Raw genomic sequence first — 17,936 nt, 5'->3', positions numbered from 1 at the left:
AATGATGATGATGCCTACCTCTGGCTTTTAACTCCATATCAAAGTAGAAATGGTACAATTTAAACCTGGTTGCAATTGAAGCTGTTTACAATACAATTTGACAGACAGTTTGGAGAAAGCTCCCCGTCCTCAGCTAACCTCTCTCCCTTCCTTCAGTAGGTGGCCAGGTATGGTCGGAAAACAAACTCTCCTTTTTCAAGCCTGTTCATATCCACTTTGGCTGAACTTTCCTGGCTGTTCACACCTTCTTTTCAAACCCAGTTCAGCCCCAGCTATTGTAAAAAGCATATACATTATTAAAGACAGCTGAAAGGTTACTGCAAGCATAGCATGAAGTTCAAGCTGCTGTGTTACTTAGGAGAGTCCCAGGATGGTTAGACAAGTTAGCTTGGCAGAAACTATACAGTAAAATATTGATTTGCTATTTTAAAGAAATGTCTTACTGAATTAATCATTTGATGGGAAGGTGTTAAACAACGAACTGGCAATTATTTAGGCAGGTCATTACAGAGCTGTGTTGGTCTTTAGCAAATCTTTTAAATTGTGCCCTGTGGAAACCTTTGTGGTTTTATAGCTTTACATTCCTATTCTGGTTGTTGGAAAGACTGGCAGATAACCAAAGCTTTATTTTTAAGAATCAGTATTTTCCCTAGAAATTCTGGTCCTCTGCCTTTACAATGATTTATTTTCTGGCTAAATATGAAGAGAAAGCACGGGGACTTGGGGAACAGATCATGTTGAACCTTAAGAAACAGAGACACGTTTTCTGTGCACTACTCATCACAGAATGGTTCAAAAGAGCAGGAAAAAGGCGGAGGTGGAATTGTTGGTAAGCCTTTTCAGATGCAAGGGTGTGGGCCAAGCTACCAAACCCTAAAACCAAACAAACGGCCTCTGGCTTCATGGGAATAATCCTGTGGCACAGAAGCACTTGGGAGGTGATGGGCTGTAGCAAGAAGCTCTGCCAGAGGACTGGACAGCTAAGCTTCCTCATTCATCTCCCTCCTTTTGCTGCTGCAGGGTGTATGTGGGACACAGGCACCCACCCATGTGGCAGCCCCCGGGCAGCGCTTTGCTCCCTGCCGTTTCTCAGCCTTTCAAGGCTGTCCTTGAGATGTGTGCAGTATTTTTATGTATCAGCAAACCAGTAGGGTGTCATTGTGAAAGATTAGGGCTCATTCCAGCACTGAAGGCACACAAGTAAGCTAAGTCTGGTGCACTGAGGTCTTGATATGGAGCACAGCAGAGCAAACCCATGGTGTTTTTTAACTCACAAAAGAAGTGGGTGTTGAGTTTTCCTACCTGCTGCTCCCAGCCTCTGGTGGATGTACATGAGGTGTGCATTCCTCCACAGCTTAACACAGGGTGATAAACACTTCTGCTCATTTACCACCATGACCACATGTGATTTCAGCCTGCACAGATCTTATTGTTGCCTTACCATATAACAACTCGAGAAAAGCATTGCCTTCTCCAAGCCTTACAGGTGTGCCTGGCTCTTTCCGTCCGGAGTCTGCTTTCGAGGTAAACCCCCAGCAGTGCTTGCTTCATGCATATCATGGACCGGCCTCACAGGTTTGCTTTTGGGTGAAACAAAATGCCTGCTTCAAGGGTCAGTGAGGGCACACTGTAGACACCGTGTCCTGTACAGGGTAGCTGGAACAGCACCCCAAACACTACCTTCTGAAATGTAACCTATGCTGATAGGAGCCTTGTGGTTAACCACATCTGATTTGGTGCAGCACACTAAGTACCTATGCACATAAAGTTCCCCAAATGGGTTGAAAATTAAGAAAAAATGATGATGATGTCTGCCTCTGGCTTTTAACTCCATATCAAAGTAGAAATGGTACAATTTAAGCAGAAAAATATCCTGGTTCTCCTTCAGATGATGATCTGTATCTGCATAGTCGTCATATTGTGTTAACTCTGCATCTGAACTTCAAGCCTATTATGGTACAAATGGTTGTTCCAAAGACGCTTATTTTATGAGCATACAGGCAGGCTGCTTTTAGTGCCTGTGCGAAGTGCTTGTCTCTGGCATGAATATTTGCCTTCTAAGGTACGATTCAAATGTGACTTGGATTAAGGGGGAATGATCTTGTCAAGACAGAAGTCAATAGATGCAGACAGGGTCTATGGTCTTCATTGGATACTGACTGTGGGAGTAGTTCCCTTAGCACAGGACATCACTTCGTGAGCAGGAATATTGAGAAGTCTCTCTGGAGCAGCAAAGGGTGACTCAGAGGAGAAGTAAATGGGGAAGGAGATAAGATACCATCTAATAAAATGTGTGTAGCTGAAGTACTATGTTTTGGGAGTGCAGCAATGGTCAATATTAGTTTTATTATATTTTGGACACATTTGAGCACAACAAAACCCTCCTGAATTTATTGAAGGGAGAAAAAATAAAATAATAATAATAAAAAAGTTGAATCTGTGAACTGAAATAAAATTGATGTACTGGAATCTCATAAAGAAGATATCTGTGCCTACGGGGCAGTCAGTACAGCTGAATTCCCTCTATTTAACACTCTCCTCACCTTCCAACTATCTTATCAAATCCAATCATTCTCTGTATTGACCAAAAGTTACTTTTAAGCCCTCAAAGGTAAGATGCAAGCTTCCAGGAAAAGTGTCCTCTCGTATCCTGCAATACTCTCTTAAACACTCCTAGATTTCCTCTGTTGGTGGAAGGGGACGCATGGGCCTATATGTGACCTGCCAGTCTCATACACTTAATTACAGAAAGGACCAACAGGCGCTAGGATGTTTTCCTGTGTGCTATGTAATTGTAAGCCCTAAGAAGATGTTTTGCAGTTGATGGCATTTCTGGGGAGAGGGTTGAAAGGCAGAAGGGATGGGTGACCTCACTGGAGTTCACCCCAGCCCATGGGACCATCTCAATTCGGTCAAGCACAAAACAACTGAAATGTCCCTGAGACCCGAAGGCAGCAGCCACACATAGAAAAGCACGTGTTTCTAATTGACATAGAAAGATTTATGTCTTGGAGGTAGCAAAAACAGCTATAATTCTCAATTTGAATGTCTCCAGAATTAGGGAGTGTTTAGAGCCCTGGGAATTAGTTCAGGCTTCTCCGTATTTTGCAAGAGTGTTTTTTTTTTTTTTTTTTTTTTTTTTTTTTTTTTTTTTTGTGGTTAGTTGATGACAAAACTAAACAGATCTGATGGGCTCTTTCAATACCTTATATATCATGTCTGTTTTCACAAGTTATTATGGGATAAGGCATGTTCAGGCCAATCATATTTATTGGGGCAATAATTAATGTGATCACTTGGTGACTCTAGTATGTTGTTAGCTATATTTGCTTCTCCAGGACTGCATGGCTGACCCTACATTTATCTCATTTTTTCTATCAAGTACCTTTTACAAGCAGAATGAGAGGTAAAAACGCAAAATTATGTTAAAGATATCCTAGAAAAAGGTATTTGTTAGTTAACAATATTACAGTAGGGGCCTTATGCCCAAATGACTATCACAATCTTAGTTGTAGAAAAAGCTAGCATGTGTCTGGATAATTGGAGAAACATAAAACCAGTCCATGGTGTTGTAGCTGGAGTTTGGCTTGGTGAAAGCCAGGAACTGTACTGAGTGATGCACTGAGAGTAGCATAAATGTGGAGCAAATAGGAACACCGGTTTGTGTGGGTGTTTACACAGAGCATGTTTTTTGAAGTAAATATGGACTGAGGATAATGAGGGAGAATTCCTAGGCAGGGAGTTACCTGTGCATCGTGAGGAAACAAGCACTTCAGAGTGAAAGTGTCCTAACTTTCCCTTTCCTCCCTCCAGAGTGAGTTAGCATCTGATTAAGGTGAAATGAGCAGTCCCACTGAAATGAAAATACCCTATGATGTTGAATAAGTGATGCGTTCTGGGTAACATCCAGACAAGATTAGCATTTTGCAGACAGAAAGTCTCAGCCACAAAATGCCGTGAGGGTTCCTTTAGTCGGAATGTTCACTAAAAGTTATTTCAGTTGCTGTCAAGCATGATGTGATCTACTGCTGCTAAAGACCTTGGCTGATAGTATTTTTTGCAGCTACTCAGCAGACATTGAGTAACAGTCTAAGTGATAGCTTTTCTCTCCCAGCCCGTACCAGTAGCTCTCCACGCAGCTGTGAGTTTCTCCTTATACTTACTCATGAAAAACCTTCTGAGGAAAGAATGCAGCTTTTACACAGGGAACTGTACAGGGCTGTTTTGAATTCACATTTCCATTTTGTTTAACAGGTTAAAATTCTGGTGACTAGGCCAGGGAAATGCTCCAATGTTTTAAAAGTCAGTTGTGGGTTAGGAAGAGATTCAGTCCTTGTCATTCTGGCATGAATCTAGTGTTACTTTAGTGGGGGTCTGAAAGCCCTTGTCATCAGGTACCACTGCTTTGGCTTCCTGGCAGACAGCCTGCAGTCTTCTCCCAGCTCCCACAGAACAGGCTGGAGCTGCCCTGGGGCCACCTTTCCTGGTCCTTTCCTCAGAGGCAAGAAGTGGATCTCCAGATCACACACCACTGTCCTGGGCTGGAGCAGGGGTTCACCAGATATCTCCAGAAGTCCCCTCCAACCTCAGCCAGTCTTGTGATTCAAAACCACCTGTGATATGGGCTCTCACCCCGTTAGGTCTCTGAATTCACTTAGGAAAACAGGAGAGCAGGTTGTTTAGTGCCTCACGTGATGGCTGTCATCTCAGGAAAGGAAGGGAATCCCTGCTGGAAATGTGGGTCTGCTCTGGTTAGAAACTATTATTTGTAACAAGTGTGCGTGTTAGCACGTCTCTCTCTGTAAGGCCTCTGAATGAAAAACATCCTGTTATTTATATTTATGAATGTAAGTATGGTATGATCTTAACCTGAATGAAAACTGACAACAGGAAAATTTGCCCTTTGAAGCCTGAATAGAAAAAAATGATATTCTTTTCTTCCTTTAAGGTAAAAATAATATTTATATAAACATAATTGTCAATTTGTGAAATGATAACCAGTCAGTTGAAAATGTCAATAAGCCAAAAAAGTCTACTAAGTAAGCTGTGTCACCTGAATGCAGCAGAAAGACATCAGTGAAATCTACCTACATGTTCCCTGGAAAAGAGGCATGCTGTATGAAAGGACTCTTTATCATCCGTTAATGAATGAGAAGATCTGCAGCTAAGATAAACCTGAGAGAGCTTTCAGGACACTGCTTCTCCCTGTAGCAGCAGAAGTGGGGGTCCTGCCACACGCTTCTCATCAGGCCGTGTTACTTTGCCAGGGTTCACCAGCCTCAGTGCTGCATTCCCAGCCCTGGTGGCAGGGGAGAGAGCACAAGCATATGGTGGAAACCATCCAGTGATATGAAGGGTTTCTGCTGCTCCTCCATCTCTTGGATGCTGGGGCTGGCCATGTTTTGGGGTGCCAGGAAGCCTTTTAAACTTTCAGGCTTCTCCATAGGGGAAATCTGTATCTTTTCAAGGTCAGGGCCATGGCCTGGGGAGGGTGGCATGGCAGTGACTCACACGGCCTGTGGCTCGGCCTGCTGTGGTGACCCACACTGAGCAGCAGTCCCCCTTGTGCTCTGCCACCCTGTTGGGATGAGGTTCAGGCTGCCGCTGCCATTGCTTCTGTGGTGAGGACACTGGGGCCTAAGGGCAGGGAAAGAGTCGTGGTAGCTTGAAATGGGTTCCCTCTGTCTGGAGAGCAGGATCGCGGTGTGTCTGTAAATACAGACAACCTTGGCTGGCCAAGCCTTGCCCTAATCTGGCTTTTTACCAGCTTTACTCTGCCTGCTGTGAACCACTGAGCACTTTTATGTGGCGCAGCTCCTGCTGCTCCTGAGAGGTGCATGCCCAGTCATGCAGCTGAGACCCTCCTCAAAAACTTTAGAAATGGGTAAGACCAAACAAGGTCTTTTCTTAAGTGCTTACTAAGAAAGCTAGTTTTTAGACACATGGGTTCATAACAGTGAAGTGTGTGTTTTTGTGCAACACGAGGAACCAGCTGTATTGGTTGGGCTGTCCTTGCAGTGTCCTGTCACCTCAGAGGATCTGCTTGGGTTTTGCCACAACAGAAGGTCCCAAATGAATTTCCTTGAGGAAAAAAAAAAAAAAAAAAAGCAAAAATGAAACTAAATCCCACATCTCTCTCCTTAGGCTAAAGCACTTGAGGATATACCGCATTTTATGGGGCAATGAGGCAATGAAAGAGCTCTCTCCCAGCCTGCCCCAGTCACGCGCCTCCATGTGACGGCTGGTGCGGCCTCCTCTTCAAAGCCGCTTGCTCGAGGCACCAGACACGGCGTGCCAGTGAGCGAGGACATTCCCACAGCCCTGCTGCATGACCCCATCAACAGCCCCGTGCTGCCCACTGGGTGTGCAAGGCTGTTGGTGCCCCTGTGAACGCAGTCACACCGGGAGCAGCAGGACAGAGGCCTAGTGAGAAGGGGATTTTATAGTCTAAGAGCTGGTATCACCAGATTCTTTCATATAATGCTTTAATTTTAAAAGAAATTATGCCTATGTTGGCAAAATACTTTTTGATAGAGACAAGAGACTGTAATAAGTACCTTTAAATGTAATAGAGCCCTTTCTCTTTTGTTTGATAGGTTCTGATGCTAGCACAGTTGAGATCTACCTCTCAAGTAAGCTATATGGCTTAAATGGTAACGAGGCTGATGTTAACTGGAAAGCTGTGGAAGGCATGAGCAGGTGAGCTGAAGAAAAAGAGAGTCGCAAGGATGTGAGAATTGCTTCCCTTTTTCTAGAGGCACTTACCTTCCAGCAGGGCCAGGATGCACGAACAAAACTGCTGTTCCTGCTGCCAAGCCAGTTCCTCTCCCTCTTGGTGTGCCTCTGTTGCACTCAGAATTAAATCTTCACTGGGCCAAAAGGAGGGAGGAAAAAGCGATACTGACCTTACAGGCTGTTGGTAGTAGACCCTTTACTCCAGTTGGGCACCGTTGTTTTTTATGGAGGAAGCCTGGGGAGTGCTTGGCCACCCAGCACAGGGGGGGCCCTATGCTTAGGGCTCCTGCCTGGGCTGCTGGAGACATCCCGGGTGCTACCTGAAAGTAAGGCTGTTGGCTGTGTGGCTGTAAAATCTGACTTTTTTTTAATTTTTATTTTTTTATTTTTTATGACACCCATGTGAAGTATTAGTTTTATTGGTACAGAATGGGGAAAAAAAGTTGAAATTGCAAAATATTTCATTTTCCCCCACACACAGCCTGTCTGACCTCCTTGTTATGTGAAGCTGTTGTGTAGCTTCTTCCAGAATCAACTATACTAAATATAGACTTCAGTCTTCATGATGTAAGCAAATAGACAACCCTTATATTGCAAGGAGACCAGAAATACCTGAGCTGTAAGTAACCCAGGATGATCTAGGCGTGACCCTGACTGTCTGAAAAAGTACAGTATATACACATTGGCTTGTGGCCCCTGCACTCCTTTTCACCTGTGACCTTGATCCAGCCTAACCCCAAGGATATTTCACAGCCATACAACACTACCTAAATGCAACAAGGCATAGGTGAAAGAATATTTATTCATGGTGGAGCAAAAGGGTTTCATTCAAAGTGCTGCTTCAGTGTAGCAGTGTCATCATAGTTACATTTCAGTATGCCCTCTAGTTTGCTGTTGTTGTTCTGGTATTTTAGCTAAAGAAAAGGAGCTATTTTTGATTTTGTACATCTTGTTGCAATACCAGGTGACAAAAATGCTATGCATTGCTTTAGTTTATTTTATTAGGATATCACAAAATAGATACACATCTACTGCATTCATTGTATTCCAGGTGAGATGCCAGTCATACCTCTACAATTATGGGATTGCCCGTTGTCCCGGTCCTGTAGAGACTTGCGAAAGAAAATGAGAAATATTCAGGCACGTTACACAAACAACACATATTTCTGCAACACTGTCTCACACACACATACACACATCCCTAAATACTCCTTAATTTTTAGCACTATAACATCGTAATTTCTGATGTTGGGTGAACTATAAGTTACATTTGCTGGTAGAACTTTTTTGAGGTTCTCACCCAAATAACTTTTACTGAAAAAAGAACAAGCAGAAGGCACTAGTGAAATGATAAGAAAAGTTTCTGTTTACCATAACTTAAATTTTCATTAAAATGCATTTTTCTAACGCTCCCCCAAATACCCTTCAAAAACTCCATAAAAAATCCAGCAACGTTTTCTCATTAAATTGACATTGCTTTGTCTCCTCTGCATTTTTTCAGGGCCGTTATCCAATGACAACTGTGGTGGTTTTTTTTGTTTTGTTGTTGTTGTTCATTTTTGTGTGTGTGGTGGTTTCAGCCAACTCAGGCAGTAATTCTTAGTTGGACCTTCAAGAGGCTACTGTAGGAAATTTGGTCAGGCGAAGCAAGTCCAAAGGAGAAGTCCATCTTAGAAAAGAATCCAGGCAAACTCTTCTTTCTGTACAATATCTTCCCCAGCCCAAGGCATAAAAGGGCATAGCAAGGAGAATGACAGTGTTAACAAATACAGTCAAATTATTTTAAAATGTTAAAATGTTTTAATTTTAAATATAATTTTGAATTTAATTTTAGTTTGGGAACTGGTCAGCTCATCTTTCCACTGAAGGCCACCCTCAGGAGCAATGAGCCTCAAGCCTTCTGTGGTTCAGAGAGTGGAAAGGAGTGGTGCAGTGGTGGTATGTAATGAGACAATGAGACGATTTTTTTTTTTTTTCTGTTCTTCTGGAGATGCTGCTGTGAATTCTGTTCCTACTGGAATGGATTTGGCTCTAGAAATAGATCTGGGTGGTTTTTTTTTTGTTGTTGTTTTTTTTTTTTTTTTTTTTTCCTTTAAAGTAAATGTTATGTAAATACGCGCTGTCTCCTGGGAAAGCTGTGGGACAAGCTCTCCATCACTCGAGGCTGCACATAAGCTGGCTCCTCTCTCCCCACCTGAGCTGTGATCATTTCTGCTCACTTCATTAGCGCTATGGAAAGAAATAGCAGGCAGCAAGTTGCTGTTTTGTTTTGATAAGTACAGCTTTTATTGGTAAGGGGTCTTCAGTGATGTATGTTGTTAAGCTTCACTAGCCTCAGGAAGGCTCTTGGAGCTTCTGCAGAGATGAGAAATGGTGGCTATTCCCATACCAACACTTCCATTTTCTTGGAAAAATACAACTGAATCTGTAGAAATTTTGCAAGCACAGAGTCCCTTTATTTGTACCAGGACAATTTAATTTTTTTTTCTTTATGAGATCTTGGATTTTCTGTGTCACAGGCTGATCTTTCCTGTCTGTGAGAAGATTTCCATAGATCTTGCCCTAATCTGGGAATGTCTCTGTGCTGAAACAGGCCCAAGTAGGATTGCCATTTGAAAAGCTGGTGGATTAGGAAGGTTTGATTATTAATTGCTTTGATCCGTATTCCCTGACCAAGTCATGAGGCCCAGACCTTTAATGTGGCTATAAAACACAGCGGGTGTCTGTGTGGGTGTGGGCTGACTGAGCCTCGGGCTGTCTGCTCGTGTCCTCCTCCATGGAGGAGGGTGAGCGGGTGGACGATCAGACACGGCCGTGTTACCAGACTGCAACTGCTCAAGCTTCTCCCCAGACCAGCCTCTGGGAAAGAAGCCGACAAGCAGCTGTTGTCCAGGACTTAAAAGAGTGGTAGTGGCATCACTCTACAGACTTTTTCCATCAGATTTCTCTTATTCTCAGGAGCCTGAGATCCAACCACTCTAAGGGTCGTAAGTAACTGGAGGTGTTCTCTGCACTGGACACCTCTGTCAGTCCCTCCGGCAGGACACCGCAGCTGCAGGGATTGCAGGAAGTCTCAGAAACCCTTCCAAGGGTTTGACCTTTCTGCCTTTACCTCTAAGAAACTGCTGAGAGATTTTCAGCAACTGCAGCGGTGTGTAGGGGTGCAGTTCTCTCCTGACTCCACTGACTTTTAGAGGCCCGGAGAAGTAAGCCTGAGTTTTTGAAGTGCAGGACATAGTGCTCAGCTGAAGCCTTTCTTGTTGCACATTTCTTACTGTGATGAATCACTCCCATGAAGGACTGGGATGCCAATTTTGTCCTGGTTTGTAATGGAAAGGATTTGGAAAGAGATGAGCAGAATCTTTCCTTGACCTATTGTATTGCGATAGATACCAGTGATTCACACAGTGGAGTCAGGGCTGCTTCTTTGAAGGTAGAAGTTGGACGTTGCAGCAGGAAAAGAGGCTGTAGCTGTTTTCCTGCAGTTATTAGGTTCTGTATTCTTTCAGTTTTGTGGATACATTCAAAAGGAAGTATAAAAAAACCTATCTCTAAGGAAGCAAAGATCTTCCTTCCTGTTGGAAAGAGTCAGCAAGGATGATACGTTTCTTGCCAAGTGAGTCATTTCTTCACTTGAGAGACTTCAGTGCTTTAAAAATTGCTTTCCAGGGCATGGAGCTTAGATATGAATTTGTGTGGGCTTTTAATGGATGACATTGATCTTTCCCTTTATGGGAAATGATACAGAAAGATGGCAGGAAAATAAGTGTTTTCGAGTGCCGTGCTGCGGTATTACACCTTCCCTGAACAGGTTTAACAAATACCCTTTTATTGTGTTGCTCCCTGACAAGAGCGAGAAGCAGGTGCTTAGGACTGCTCAATGCTTCAAGTGTTACTTGCCAAACAGTTTACAGGCTAAGTAAATATTTGTAGGATAAATAAAGGAAAAACAGCTTTAGTTTTAGTTTTACTTTGACAGCAGTGCATTTCCTTGAAACACGCCTGGAAATGATGTGACTAAAAGTAGGACTATAACATAGCATTTATTAAGAAGCAGGTGAAGTGACAGCTTTTATGTAGCGCTGTGTTAAAGCTCTAGACCCGCAGTGGCTCACTCTTCTCCGTAGCTCTCTTGCTCTTTGAGAAACTTATGAAGACTGCAGGTGGTTTGTGGTTGCATGAGAGCTGAACTGATTTGCCCTATTGCATTCAACACAGACAGTTACAGGGAATTAATTGTATATTAATGCTGTACAAATCTCAGGGCATGAACTGAGACAAAAACAGCATTATTTTCTCTTTGTCGAGTATTTGATAACATGGTAACATGATGATCATGCCTAGAGAAGAGAAGGCTCCGGGGAGACCTTTTAGCAGCCTTCCTGAACCTAAGGGGGGCCTGCAGGAAAGCTGGGGAGGGACTCTGTGTCAGGGGGTAGAGGGATAGGACAAGGGGTAATGGCTTTAAACTAAAACAGGGTAGACTTATATTAGATATAAGGAGGAAATTCTTCACTCAGAGGGTGGTGAGGCACTGGCACAGGTTGCCCAGAGAAGCTGTGGATGCCCCATCCCTGGAGGTGTTCGAGGCCAGGCTGGATGGGGCTTTGGGCAACCTGGCCTGGTGGAAAGTGTCCCTGCCCATGGCACAGGGTTGGAACTGGGAGGTCTTTAAGGTCCCTTCCAACCAAAACCATTCTGTCTCTTAGGATCAGCAGCATACTGTTTTTCCTAACACTTGACTCTTCCCAAATACTGCATATCAATTCTAACTTAAGGCTTTAGGTCCTTAAATACCCAAATATTAGATGATGTGACACATAAGACTGTTTGATCTGAGCATTAATTCCCTTTGCTGACTCTTGGCAATCTTTAAGCCTTAGCTTAGGCAAATGGTCAGCATGGTACACGGTCACAAAGCAAAAAATCCACATGTACTGTGGGTCCCATTTCTGTGGAATAAAAGCCACGCAACACTCGTCCTGTTGAAGCTAAGAAACCCCACGGTGTCCGTGAGCCATTGGCGCTGTGAGCCCCGGGCAGACAGCGCTGTCGGAGGGGCCGGCTGCAGGAATCCCGCAGTCCTGGGGCTGGTGCCTGTCGGAGGACAAGGGGGCCCTCTTCGAGACTCCTCTGATTATGGCTGAGCAGAGGGACCGAAGCCCCACTGCATGAACTGGAGTATGCCGGAGTCCTTCAAGAACCTCCAGCTGCCCAAGCAAGGTTGAATTTAAGGCCTTGACAGAGCGAAGAAAAAATTAACAATTCGTTCAGCTCCACCATGAGTCCCATTTATTTTATCTGGAGAAATTTCCTTGTGAGGAAACTTTTCTTCCAAATGCCATAATTCACACAGAATCACAGAATTTCTAGGCTGGAAGAGACCTCAAGATCATCGAGTCCAACCTCTGACCTAACACTAACAGTCCCCCCCAAAAAAATCAGTCTTACTTAGATCAGTTCCTTACCATTTACGCTGCTCAATGCCTCGTACTGCACTTTTTTTTTGCTCCTTTTAAAAGAAGGGACTTCCAAAAGTGCATAATTGGGGTAAAATGCAATTGAACAATGACCATGTTACCATTTACTCACCCGACCCCAGCTCTTAAACACAGGATGCAAACCAGCAGAAAGAATAAGGAACAACACGCACAGAATTCTCTAATATCAAAATATAGCAATTTATTCAAGACACTGAATATGATCTGTTGATTCTCTCCTTAAAACAAATGAGCTACAATACACAAGGTGAATTTGAAGAAAGTGTGGGTGGGGGAGAAACAAAATAAGGGTTGATGTTGTTTCAACAGAACCTGGGAAATGCTGAAATGAGAACCAAGTCTGGCTGCAAGTCTGACACAGACAATAAAAACTGCAGAAGCCAGAATTCAGAATTTCAGTGAGTGGCTGAAAGAACATTTCTGCAATTGACAAAGAACCACATCTTTTAAAAAGGCAAAAGGAGGAAAAAAGGAGGAAAAATTAAAAGGGAAAAAGAAAAAAGAAACCCAAAAACAAAGCAGACCCTTACATTTGACAAAGTGCACTTCACTTGGCTCTAAAATTAGCTATTTTCTCTTTTTTTAACAAATTAAAAGGAAATTTCTAAGATGTAGCATGGGGTTAATGTGTGTATAACCCTGTAAGTCAGGCCCGTTAGTGCCCCATAAGGGACCCAGTGTTTGCTACATAAAAGATCCAGTATCCTTCTAGCCCACAGAGTTGAGTGGTTTTTCAGAAACTTTTTTTTTTTTTCACTTCAAGGCCAGTTCCAGGCAGCCAGCAACGACAAAAATCCAGTAAGCCTCTTGATGTTTCACAATCCTGTTCGGTCACTTCGTTGTTTTGTTTTTCAGTTTCTCTTCCATTATAAAGAGCCATGAACAAAATGATCAAAAAGCGCTGGGTGAAGCCCTGCTGAAGCCCACCCGCCTGCTGCCTCTCGCCGCTCTGCCCCGGGGCAGTGTTGGCCTGGAGATGCCACTGCAGCAAGGAGGAAAGCGAGAGCTCCCCGAGGGCAGCTCCAGGTTTCGAGGTTCACCTGAAGCCTGGTGAAGCTTTGCTCTCCACGTCCCAGAGAAACCAGCCCGCTAGGCTAGGATTAGACTTCACAACGTCTTCAGGCTCCTTAATCTCAATAGCTGCCTTCGTTGCGCCTGAAGACTGTCTATTACTACATCTTTGATGGTTTTCCTGGTCTTTAGGGTCTTGTGGACGGGATGAGAGATGAATTTTGTTTTTCCCGTATGCTGCTTTCCCAACTGACAGTCCGCCCAGAGATCTCCCAGGAGGGCAGCCTCCCTCATGCCCAGGCTTTGCAAATCGACTGATCTTGAAACCTGGCTGCTCTTGGCTCACCTCCATGTGGACTGGCAGGGGAAAGATGATGCTCTCACCGACAGCGTGGGAAAAGGACAAAGAAAGAAGAAGCATGCGCGCTGACGCCCCTTGCGTTACCTGCAGCAGCTGCTCGTGGCATGAGACACGACAGGGGCCGTGCATGGAGGCGGCCGTGGGGCAGAGCCGAGCAGGGGCTGGGTTCGGATCTCCTTGATCCCCAAGGCCTGGCCTCTTCAGGCGCGGCACAAGGCAGAGCCCAGCCCCGGGCCCCGTCCATGCCACCCGTTCAAGCCTCTCTCCTAGTGAGCACTCCTTTTTTAAGTAGTGACTTTAAATTAGCAGGTGTGCTGGTTGTTACAAACCAGTGCAAAACTGTGCCGTGGTCATCTACAGCCACGCTCTTGGAGCAGAAGGCTGAAAACAACGCATAGACACAATTTAACACCAAAAGTAATCCCTGGTACCTTCCAGTGTCCAATTCTTTGATATAAATTACAAACAAGCCTACTGTAACTAAGAACCAGAATCCTGTGTGACCATCTTCCCCTCAGGACTAAGTAACCCTGTTAGCTGTTACTTGTTTTCATTATTTTCTCCTTCCCCAATGTGTATCTCTAGGAAAAGCAGCTGAAGCTGGCAGTGGCAAGTTCCACTGAAAGGACTAAGAAGCTGTAAAGATATGAAGTGTAAAGAGAGGAAAACACAGGAGAAAAAATGGACATACAGCTTCCCTGATGCCGTGATGCTTGGTGGGTCTCGCACCATCAGTTCTGCATTGGGGCTCTGGCTTTGGTCTTGCTCAGATCAAATCACCACTTCGGCAGCTGTGGTCAGATCAAAGGGAAGATTCTGTGAGAGAAGTGGCGACTGGGTGGGAATGTGCTGTGACTCCAAGGGGGCTCTCTTGCTTCCTTTTCTCCATCCTACAAATCCTAGCCTGCAGGCTAGAGGAGACACCAGTCTGAGGATTTGTCTAAATAATGGCCACCGCCACCCCGAGGCTGCCTTGGAGTTTCCACCAACTTCAGTTAACTCTGCCTTTGGCTTTCCTGTGGCTTCTCTGGATCCATCTCTTGCAGTACAGAAACCTTCGGCAGGCATCACTGCGGATGTCGAGCTCGCAGCAAGGAAATCGCATCCCAGCCGACAGGCGGTGCTTTGGAAGTCTTTGTTGCCATTCCGATTGTTGCACCCACTGTAAGTTCACAGTGGTTTATGTGTTGAGAAATAGGTTATAAATCACGTCCTCGCCTAGTGGAGAGCTCTACGACATCTTCTGAGCACCCCACTGAGGACATGCTCGAAGCCAAGAATACCTCCAGAGGCAGGCCCAGAGCTTTCCTCGCCAGGCGGGGAGCAGGCAGGGCTGAGGCTGGCAGCAGCACCACGTACCGCCAGCCGCGATGGCAGAGCCCAGCTGTAGGCGTGCGCTGACCAGAGCTGGCCGGGAGCTTGGCACGAGTCCACGCGTAACAGCGACAGGCACAGCCAGCACGTTTGGTCCGACTGGTCCCATCCAGTCACTGGTGAAACCCCACGGGCTTACTGGAACAGAGACAGCTGCGTGGGTGAGTAGAGGAGGACAGCACTGCCCGCCAAATGCATCTTCTGCGTGAAACCTGAACCGTCTCCGGAGGGAAGAAGATGCATGATAGTGTTACCCTGGTCACCAAGGATAAACACAAATATGCACTCGAGAAAATGAATGCTATATTTATGGTCTCAAACTTACGGATTCCTTTTAGTAATTGTACAGCATCAAACAGCCACAGAAATGGAATGAGACCATATAAACGTCTGGCTGCTGGAAGAGGTCTCAGTAAATGACGGGCGTTTATTGTATCAAATAGCGTTTTGTCCTACAGCACTTTCTGAGAGAGAAGAGGAAAAGGATACTGCATCTTTCATGCTCCTTGGACTCTGTGTCATTCTTTCTGCTTGAATTATACAACTGGTCTACATTTGGTGGCCATTTTCGGCTTTTAAAACTGTGTTTAACATAAAAAATATTTTTTTTCCAAAAATACACTGGGTTCTTTCTGTTAAAAGTCATCTTTCTCCTGTAAAAATCTTCCCCAGCACTGCATTCTTATATAAAGCACTTATTACACAATTTGCTGAAAGTGCCCTTGAGACGCTAAGATCTGAAGCATGGAGGATTTTTTTTTCTTTTAAACGGAGAGAAAGAAAGGAAAAGAAAGAGAGGAGAGGAGAAGCAGTCTGTCAAAAATTTTCATTGTCATGTCCACCTGGCTGCATCTACTATGGGCATACAGGGAAAAAAGAAAAAAAAAGGGCAAGAAGAAAGAGGAGAAAAAAAGGAAGGAGAAGTCGGGAGTGGAAGGGAGAAATAAAAGGAAAACAAAAGTTTCATCCTAAGCCTGGGATCCTCCAGGCTGTAATATTCCAGCTGATAGAAAAAACACTGAACAAAAAAAGTAGTCTAGAAAATAGAAAGTGTTGTGATTACAAAGTTGAGCATTTCATCAGTACAAACTGGTCTTTGAACGTCCTTTGGGAGAGCAACTGTAGTGTCCAAATTGGAAGGAAAAAATACGACACCGCATGGAGGAGGATTTTTTTTCCCTTTTGGTTTATCACAGCATTTTTCTTTTTTTTATTAATTATTTTTTGGCACAGCTTTTTTTTCCCAGCCATCAGAGCAAGTTCTCAGACGCAAACCAAACAGTGCAATGCCTAGCTGGTGGCTTCATGCTTCCAAGGCTGAATGTTCCAGGTGGAAACCATTCCCTCCCCCTCTGAAGTGACTGTGTTTTTACTCCTTGATGAAGGTTACGGACAAAATACTAGACACCTGTGGCCAGGGAGAGTTGGTTTCACAGTACACTCTAACTTTGTTCAAGTTCGTACAGTTCTGGAGCTGTTAAGAATAGTTTTGAAGAGTGCTTCTCCCCACACATTCACTGCTGGTCCATTTGAAATTTCTTCTAAAACATTTCACTTTTACTTCCGCAGATCTAGAACACAAACCTAGAGAGAAAAGACTCAGGATTAAGAACCATTTCAGCAGGTTAGTTGGAATTCCTATTTATGTACAGCCCAGTCCACCAGCTGATACAGTCAGCTGTATGCTAAGCTACCCCAAGCTCCACATCAGCCTGTCTCAGTGCCTATTTACATGCACACAAGCAAGAGAACAAGCCAACATGGGAGAAATCAGAAATGAAAACCACCTATCTGGGCTTTCTTTAGATTACAAACAAGCATTCTGGTGGCGCATCCCTGACAGGACCATGGGCTTTATTTAGTTGCCTAAACACTTCAGTTTTTGAAGTATTTCCAAAATACATGCCCAGGCCTGGCAGGTGTGACCCAGGACCTACGGCAGGCACGTGCCCATTTGGAGCAGCTGTTGGGAGCCAGGCATGGCACCATTTCAGATGGCACAACTCAAGCAACTGGATGATGTTGTAGGTGTACCCTTCATTAAAAACAGCTGAAAAATTTTGCTCTAGAGTTATGCCAGCCAGACACATAGAAGAGTTATTTTGAAAGCTGTATAGTGTGTTATAACATGTGTGTCCTTCACAAGCTGATCATGCTATAACTGAAATATCACAGAATCACAGAATCACAGAATTTCTAGGTTGGAAGAGACCTCAAGATCATCGAGTCCAACCTCTGAAATATTTATCAAGTAACTAACAGAAAAAAATAGTATGTAATAATCAGTGTCTTTACAGCAATACTTCTTTACCACAGGATGAAATCTTTGGACATCATGCTGCAAACTTCCTCCTTCAGGTACTATTCAAGGGTGTATTTCTTCTGTGGGGTAGGACTAGAAAGCCCCAAGACAACTTTTATTTGAAAGTTGCCTGCTGTGATCTTCAGTACGAACAGACAGATGAGAAAAGTAATGATAGAAACAACACTATTGTTGTTCTTATCAAATATGTATTTAAATTTATTCCCATCTTCAGCAATATTCACCAATTCCAGAAGCACTCTTCATTTCCAATGAAAGTACCACCTCCCAGTATTCAAAGCCTTTCAAAGCAGGAGCATTTTTAATATACTCCTACGAACTACTCATTTATTGAGCTGTCTACACCTTGAGCACTGTCCAAAGAAGGCAATGTGGTATCTGCTTTTTTTTGGACACTCTCCAAAAGAGCAACCTTCACCCAACATTTACAGCGTGTAAAGCTTCTTACCGATCCATCTGATGCGCTTGCTCCCACTTTGTCTCCTCTAGCATTCCAGCAGACTTCAAAGATGCCTCCGGTGCCTCGGTAGCTATGTACTAGAGTTCCACTCTACAAAGCAAAACAGCGTGCAAACATTCAGCATGGAAGTTCCCCTTTTCTCTGTAGTGTGGCACTATATCAAAGAAATGA

General features: G+C 44.2%; 1 protein-coding gene across 10 annotated transcripts in view; it reads right to left on the bottom strand.

The window, feature by feature from the left end:
* Positions 1 to 12,392: 12,392 nt before the first annotated feature.
* The window catches only part of TBL1X (transducin beta like 1 X-linked), a 198,415-nt gene continuing 192,871 nt past the window's right edge, over positions 12,393 to 17,936 (bottom strand). For all 10 annotated transcript variants that reach the window (XM_068682574.1, XM_068682540.1, XM_068682512.1 and 7 more), the window contains 2 exons: positions 17,754 to 17,855; positions 12,393 to 16,566 (listed from right to left, as the gene is read on the bottom strand). In XM_068682574.1, coding sequence (XP_068538675.1) covers positions 16,540 to 16,566; positions 17,754 to 17,855 — 129 coding nt within the window. In that variant the 3' untranslated portion in view covers positions 12,393 to 16,539. The remainder of the gene's footprint in view (positions 16,567 to 17,753; positions 17,856 to 17,936) is intronic.

The sequence above is a fragment of the Anas acuta genome, chromosome 1 (genome assembly GCF_963932015.1).
Source record: "Anas acuta chromosome 1, bAnaAcu1.1, whole genome shotgun sequence".
NCBI classification, from domain to species: Eukaryota; Metazoa; Chordata; class Aves; order Anseriformes; family Anatidae; genus Anas; species Anas acuta.
Note: the sequence above shows the minus strand (reverse complement) of the source record. Positions and strands in the feature narration are given on the sequence as shown.